At 60.4% G+C, this 7,639-nt stretch overlaps 2 protein-coding genes across 3 annotated transcripts in view; one reads left to right on the top strand and one right to left on the bottom strand.

The window, feature by feature from the left end:
- PRPSAP1 (phosphoribosyl pyrophosphate synthetase associated protein 1) overlaps positions 1-1,611 on the bottom strand; it is a 28,374-nt gene extending 26,763 nt beyond the window's left edge. The window contains exons 1-2 of one of the 2 annotated variants that reach the window (XM_035893340.1): positions 1,056-1,611; positions 310-968 (exon numbers count right to left, since the gene is read on the bottom strand). The gene's annotated coding sequence lies outside the window, so the exon portion shown is untranslated. Of the gene's footprint in view, positions 1-309 lie in introns of both variants that reach the window. The other variant, XM_009637823.2, reaches the window with a different exon arrangement.
- SPHK1 (sphingosine kinase 1) overlaps positions 237-7,639 on the top strand; it is a gene marked incomplete at its 3' end in the record, with an annotated part of 14,172 nt that continues 6,769 nt past the window's right edge. Inside the window, exons 1-2 of the mRNA XM_009637748.2 lie at positions 237-242; positions 1,618-1,622. Coding sequence (XP_009636043.2) covers positions 240-242; positions 1,618-1,622 — 8 coding nt within the window. The remainder of the gene's footprint in view (positions 243-1,617; positions 1,623-7,639) is intronic.

The raw sequence follows: 7,639 nt of genomic DNA, 5'->3' as shown, positions 1-7,639 counted from the left end.
GCGGGCGGGAGGCCTGAGGCCCGAACCCGGTGGGGTGGTGAGGGCTGTGGGGCGGGCGGGGACCCCCACACCCCACAGCCCTCACCGCCCCACGAGATTCAGGCCTGAAGCTCCTGCCCCATAGGGCTTAAGCCTGAACCCTTCTGGAACCCCACTATGTTCAGGAGGGGTTCTGCCAGCCCCATAGGGACCAGGCCGCACTCTGGGCCTGGGGCTCCCCTACGCACCCCAGCGCCGTGATGGTGGTCCTGAGGAGGCGCTGCTGGAGCTAAACCCGGTCCCTGCATCGTTTTCCAAGGGAACACTCACAGTCAGGCTCTCCAAGCTCCTTGGTTGTGAGGACAAAGTCCCTCTTGGGTGCAGGCACTAAATGACTTCTCTAAGCAGAAAACTGCTCTGACCCATCTGGCAGAGCTCTCCACGCTGACCTCTCCAAACCCAAAGAGTGTGCTTTGTGTCACAGGGAAGGCAAACGGCATTAAATTCATCACCAGGATTGCTCTGCATCGCCTCATTCACGCTGGAGGGAGAGGTTTTTCCCAGCAGTTTTTTAAGCTGCTGCACAAGGTCACCATCCCTTGGCTTGTTTTCTCCCAGGTAAGAGCAGGGAGGTCGCAGCGGGCTTTGCTCAGGACACAGAGGATGTATGCCTCCGTTACTCAGTAGCATCTCTCCCTGCTGCCAGGCTGCTCTGGTGCGTGCCAGCCGCTCGGGGTTGGGTACGTGACGGTGGTGGTGCCTCTGGCGATGGCTCTTGTCAGAAACATTTCACGTTTGGCTGAGAGCTGCAGCATCGCTGTCAGTCCCCTTCCACCAAACACTTCATTAAAGATTGTCTCTCTCCAGCCTTGGTTAAGATGCAGCATCCTCAACGCAAACAAGATACAAATGCATCGGTATTCCCTCTGTGTGCCACTGTCGCACTGCCCGAGCGCCAGGATGGAAAGTTTTGTCTCCCTTCACCATGCCTGACAACATATATTCACTCCTGGGGTGTGGTTCCATCCCTACACCTCCCTCCACGGTCACTAAAGACCAGCCCCGCAGTTACTTACCTGGTGTACAAGCCAGGAGAGTCCCCCTTTCACCTTGGCAGCCACCTGGATTTGCTCCCACAGCAGGACCAAGCCACAGGGCTCCATGCAGATCCCCCATCACAGCCATAGCCCTGCCTGGGCCAGCCACGGGCACAGCGAAATGGGCTGCAGGGTCACATGCTGCAGCCAGACGAGGTCAGGATCCACCTGGCAGAGCCTGGCAGGGCGAGGGGAGTGGTGGCATAGCCGTCACCCCCTTTGCTTGCTGCAGGGACAGATCCAGCACGGCACCAGACACCTCTCTGCCACCAAAGCTGTGTGTGATCCCTGCTGGGTTGCTGGTGCAACAGAGGTCCCCTCTGTCCCTTGCAGGTCTTTCACCTTGTGCTTTGTCACAGCAGGGGCTATTCCAGCTGGACTCCCACATCCCCACTTGTTCCCAAATGGCAGCGCAAGGCGAGGCGGGAGCTAACAGCATCAGCTGCCTGGATTCACTTGGAGAAGGCAGCGCAGACGGGCGTGCAATGCTAATCCAGCCTTCAGGCTGGCGATAACGCTGCAACTTGGGACGAACCAGCAGCAGCCATTCGCTGGGCAGCCCAGATTCCCCCACCCCCTGGGCACCCCAAACCCCAGGCCAGGCTCCCCCTCAGCCACGTGTGCCGGTGCGTATTTAGCGACAGCTGCTGCTGCCCTGCAAGACACCTTCATTTGACAGTGGTCACAGCATCCATGCTGCAGCCATTCACTTGTCACAAGTTGCTGGCTTTGTCCTTCAAAAAGACGACACTGGCGGGGGGGGCAGGCTATTTTTGGGATGTAGGAAGTTGGCTGCTTCCCAAGGCCCTTCCTGCACCCACCAGAGAAATGGCAGCCCCGAGAGAGCAGGGACACCCCAAGAGACAGGGACAGCAGGGACAGGCTCCTGCAGGGACACCCGGTCAAGGGCAGCCACAGGAACAAACCCTAGAGCAGCACCCAGGAAGGGGAGAGCAAAGCGGGGGGAACACAGGCCCCAAATGCAGGGAGGGAGCCCCAGCATTGTGGGGGCCATGGCTCAGCACCTCCACAGGGGGCTCAGCCTCCCACCAGCTCCTTCCCAGGCTCCTGGGGAAGGGGGCCTGCTCCTGCACCCCTCTTTTAAAGCCCTTCCCTCCTGACTGGCCATGCAATTCAGGTGTGCCGGAGAAAACGGGGCTTTTTAACCCCTTCCCACCCTGCAGCCTTTGCACACCAGCCTGGGGCTGTGGCCCTTTTGATTGCCCTCAGCCTCTGCTTTGCCCTCCAGGTCCCCCAGCACCATGCTACAGTCCTTGTTCCTGCTGCCCTGCAAGGTGCTCAGAGCCATCCTGGCCATAGGGGATGGATCCTGCCTATGTTGTCACCGCCCCTCGCTTTCCCAGCTGCTGGGGGCTGAGATGCAACGAGTTCGTGTGTTCTGCTGCAGGGCAGCCACCGGTGCGGCAGGCGGCGGCAGCACCCCTGCGCGCAGCCACCTCCGAGGGGCTTGACAACACCTCTTGTGTTTCTGAGATTTCCCCCCGGCCCCTGGTGTCCCCAGCTTCATCCCTGCGGGGAGAGGCCCAGCAGCCTCGGGGGGACGGCCCCGTGGGTCCCACCGGGGTGGCTGGTGGAGCTGGGGTGTTGGGGTCAGTGCCCCGGTAGCCCGGGCAGGGCAGCGGGCAGAGATCGCTGCTGTATCACTGCACCAACCAACCTTTCTCCTGGAAAAGGGAGTGACTCTGTCCAGTTCCTCCGCTCTGCGGGCTGAGGGTCACACCTGCTTTTACAGCCAGGCAAAGGAGAAGAAAGAAGCAATTCTGTTTACTTAGGGAGTAATTAATGTCCCAGCGCCTGGCATGTACAGAGGCAGCAGAAACCTCCCCCACAGCGCAGGGAGCGCAAGTCTTTGCAGCCCTTTATTATTTCATTATCAGCCGGGCAGGATTAGGAGGGCGGGTCAGGGAACAGTGCCGGCTTTAAGCAGGTTTAGCTCCTTTGAAAAGGCTGGTCTGGGCTCAGTCTCACTCGCTGGCTGCGATGCAGTTATTTGCCGAGCAGAGGGGTTTGAGTTGTGTTGGTGGGGGAGCAGAGGGTCGTGTATTTTTAACAGCAAAAAATGGTAAAGCCCAGCAGGGAAAACCTGGGAGGTTCCTTTACCAGGAACTGTCTTTATTTGTTGAATTTCAATGACCGAGGCAGGCAGTTTCTCAGCTCTGCCAAGACCTACATCTCTGCTTGGAGCAAATCAGAGCCTCGGTGCTTCCCGGCACACGCCGGGGGGCTTTGGGGCGGTTTTATTGCATGGGGCCGACACGGCGCCGGGGCGGGACAGCCGTTGCAGGCAGCTTCCTGCAGAGCTGGATGAAGTTTGGCCCTTTCTCCTCTACCGAGTTTCTTCCTGAAGCCCGGGTGGGGTGGCCGGAGCACGCCGATCCCAGCCCGTTTGGGGAAGAGGAGCCATGGGAACAGCAGCAGCAAATCCCAATTCCTCTTACCCCAGCCAGAAATGGCAGGCTGTGGTGGGAGGCTGTGTCCCCACAAGGAATTCTGCCCCAGGGATGCTGCCTGCAGGTGCTGAGCATCATGGCGGGGATCCCGGCTCGTTCCGGGATTGGGATGGGGATGGGGATGGAGCCTCCCAGCCCAGCCAGCGCAGCCCTGCCAGGTGGTTCTCATTGCAGCCTCTGACTCACCTCCCAAAAATGCCTGCGCTCATATCATGGCAGGAAACCGCTACCGGGAAGTGGTGAAAACCCTGCGATGGCCTGAAATTTGGCTTCCCCCAGCAAAGGGGGAGATCAAACGGCAGCACTTCAGCCTCAATCCCTCTGACGCCAGGGCTAGTCATCGGGGTGACTTTTTGGCTGAGCGAGCGGTGCCTGTGGTTACTCCAGACTCAGCAGCTTTTCGTGGGGCGTTTGGGAGTGTTTCCCCCGAGGAGGACTGACCTCAGAAATATTTCTGAGTAAATCATCATCTGGGAGGAATGAGCTCAGCTTGCCTGTGTCGCCCAGGGCTTTCCGGCCGAGCCCTGTGGTCCTGGGCTGTGCTGGTGGCCGCTGAGAGCCCAGCCAAGGCTCAGGGCCGGGCAGCAGCCCATGGTGGCTTGCAGAGCCTGGCTGTGATTTAGGAGCTGCCGTAACCTCCTCAGAGGCTGAGAAACCTCCTGGGGTGAGCCCCCATCTGAAGCCGGAGTTGTGAGTGATACTTGCTGCCCACAGGTCACGGAGGCAGAGACCAAGGGTGTAGTCACTCGCCAGAGTCCTGCAGCAAATTGGTGACAGACCCAAAACCTGTGTCCCAGCTTGCGCACCTCTGTTATTTCTGTCCCCTCCTGCTCCATGTGGGTCCCCTGCGTCAGCACCAACATCTCCCCGGGGAGCTGCAGGGTGCCTGCTCCCTGCGAGCCCCTGCAGCGGGGGGCTGAGAGAGTGAAACTGTACTCCCTGGGCTGGGTCTGCCCCAAAACGGCTCTGTCTCCCCATCATCCACTCCTGCAGGCACTGGCTGGAAAGTTCCCTCTGCTGCAGTTGGTGCCTGTCCCCCTGCCAAACCCTGCAGCCCTGCCAGCCCCGATGCAGCGCAGAGCCGCGCTATTTCTGGCTCCACCTTGAGACATGTACCTTCAGCGGTGGGAACGATGCTGAAAGAGACGGATCTGGGATGAGTGCATCCTCTTCCCGTTCCCATCCCCAGGTGGCTGCCGGCGGAGGCGGCAGAGCAGGCAGAGGGATCTGGAAGAGCTGCGAGCCTTGAAGTGAAACGCTGCAGTTCATCCTGCAGCAGAGCCATGTCCTCTGCACGCCTCCTCCGGGGCTGCCCGCCGCTGCCGTGTAGGCAGCAGGAGCCTGAAATCCAGGCTGGCCTAGCACAGAGACCCTCGGCTCTGCGCTGCAGCCAGGATGCATCAGCCAGGGGGGGCCAAGGGCTATGGCAGGGCTGGGAAGCCCCCAGCTGCTCTGCTTTCTTCCCCCAGGACATGTTCCCTGCATGCAGCTGGGGGCAGGAGGGAGCTGAGAGGGTGGTTAATTGCCGTATTTAACCCTTGGCTTCTTGTGAGGCAAACCTTATCTGCTGCTTCTGCCTCAGTTTCCCCAAACAGAGAGCATCCATCACCTTCTCCAGCGAACCTGGGGTGTGGCGCTCCAGATGTATGAGCGTTCTTCCCCAAACGACGTCTGTGGGGTCTGGGGTACCCCACGAGCCCTCCCAAGACTGGAGTTTGAGGGGGGTTTGCTCTTGAAGGGAGCCTGGTGGCCTCCGTGGTCACAGCGGGACCGAACACCCTGTGCCATGGGCAAGTCCCCTTTGCAATGAGAAAGGAAGTGGGGAGGATTCGCCACTGCCTGTCCCCACTGGCACGCCGGCTGCATGCCACATCCCCACACCATGTCCCTGTGCCCTCCCACACGCGTGGCCTCCGTGGCGGGCAGGAACGGAGCCGATCTGGACAAACCCGACGGGCAGACGCCTGCCCACAGTGCGGGAGCCCCAGCTGTTGATCACCCTTTGGGTTGCCAGTCAGGTCAAGGGAGCTCGTTAAGGCTCTCGTAATTAAGATAGCCCCAAACGACTGTTTATCAGTACTGAGCGGTGACGGAAGTGATCCCACTTCCGCATTAGACATCGCATCTGGAAGCAAACAAGTAGTGTCTGTGCAGGACCGGGTTGAATCAGCCCACAGCTACGGAGAGCAAAGGGACCTGTGTGGGGCCAGTGGTGGTCACTGGGCTGGCCATGGCACAAAGTGGGCATCTGCCAAGGGTGGCACGGCACTGGGATGGGCTCATGTGAAGTCCCCATAGACCAGCACTGACACAGAAAAGCTCTCCCTGGGTGTGATGTGCCACCACAGAGGCTGAGGTTGTGCTGGTCCCATTCCCCATCCAAGACTGACCTGTCTGCAGCCCCCCCATCTCCCTGCCCCGGGCATCCCCCCCGCGGGCATCCCTGCGCTAACCCTTCCCATGCCCAAGTGCTGCAGCATCACTGGCTTCGACAGCTCATGCTGAAGCCACTCTCAGCCCCTTTCCCCAGCCCACAGCACGGCCAGTGGAGCCCAGCCAGGCATTCGACTCCAATGTAAAGCACAGGCAGGCAGGGTGAGGGGAATCCCGGTGGCATGGAGCCACAGACAGATGTAGCGCGGTGAGGCCAGAGCCCAAAGCAGCCCCATGGCACCTGCCAGGAGTGGAGTGACGGCTGCTCTCACATCCTCCCACCACATCTCGTGCCTTCCTGAGCGGAAATTGGGAGTGGATTAGTCACCGAGAAGGGTGAGGGGCAGGTCAGGACGCTGCACTCCCCAGCATCCAGCTATTTCCTCCCGTGACACCTCGCTGAGGACCTTGGGGCTGTTTACAAAGGCTGGACCACGGCACGGCAGTGGCTGGGGAAGCGGCGGTGCCCAAATCTCACCCAGAATCAGCTGCGGGTGCTGTGGTTCCCCAGCCAAAAGCATCAGCCAGCAAATGGCTGGGAATGGGTTTTGCCCCACCTCCCCCTCTAAGCATCTTTTTCAACCCATAGCACCCAGGGGAGTCTTTTTGGAAAGCACAATGCTCCAAACCATGGCACCTCCGCTCTCGTTTTAGGTCACTCTGGGAAAACAAGACTTAGCCGCGTTATCTGCCCAGCTGATCATCCTGTGCCCTCCCTGCAATTTTTGGCCAGATCCAGCGGGTTTAAGCAGGGACAGAGGGCCGAGGGCTCGCTGCTAATTAAACTGCTGTAAGTGTGAAGAGTGATGCCTCCCTGAGGTGCGAGCTCAAGGTTACAGGATCTCAGGCGGCTGCCAGCCCAGCAGCACGCAGCGTGCAAAACCCACGCGAGCACTGCCACCAAGGGTGGTCTGAGCGATGAGGAAGGGGCGAGGAAGACCCAGGGGAGGTGGAGGGAGGGACTGGGGCACCTCTCCGCCTGCCTTACCATTCCCATGACGCTTGTCCGAGTGCTTATCACCCGCTTCCCCGTGCAGAGGCTCAGCTCTGCTTTGGTTAGAGCCTCAGGAGAGCAAAGGGCCAAGCTGGAGTGCATGGAGCAGAGCTACATCCATAGGGAACTGGTTGGTGACAAAAATCCTTGTTGAGCTGGGCCAGGCCCCCTGGAGCCCAGCAGCCCCGTGGGAGAGTAAGATCGGTCCTGTCGCCATCAGAAGCTGCTGTCAGTGATTTTTGCCAGCCGCTGCGGGCATGGAGAGGGTTCCAGCCATGCTGGCACCGTCCAGGCAGGTCCCCTGGGCTCTGTCCCCAGCGCTGTGTGCCCTGGGGTGGGATCCCAGCACAGCCCACCTCCCTCCACGGGGCTCCGTGCCCATGGCACCCTCCAACCTGCAGAGGTACCTGATGGTGAGCAACCAGGCACGGACAGGACACCGTCCCCCTCCATCCTCCCTCCCGGAGGTGTCCCCCGCCGGCTGCCTGCTGGACTTCTGGATTTCTCCAGGCACCCACTCCTCTCCTGTCGCCCTGTCCCGGGTGGAGAGATGCAGAAATGGAGTTACATGCTGTTGACCCCAGCGTGGGGCTCCAGGGACCCCAGCAGGCGCCGTCCCCCTGCCCCTGCGGATCCGGGCGCTGCTGGACACGATGTGCAGGAGC

Source organism: Egretta garzetta, unplaced genomic scaffold, assembly GCF_000687185.1.
Source record: "Egretta garzetta isolate BGI_Z169 unplaced genomic scaffold, ASM68718v1 scaffold34, whole genome shotgun sequence".
In the NCBI taxonomy this organism is placed as follows: Eukaryota; Metazoa; Chordata; class Aves; order Pelecaniformes; family Ardeidae; genus Egretta; species Egretta garzetta.
Note: the sequence above shows the minus strand (reverse complement) of the source record. Positions and strands in the feature narration are given on the sequence as shown.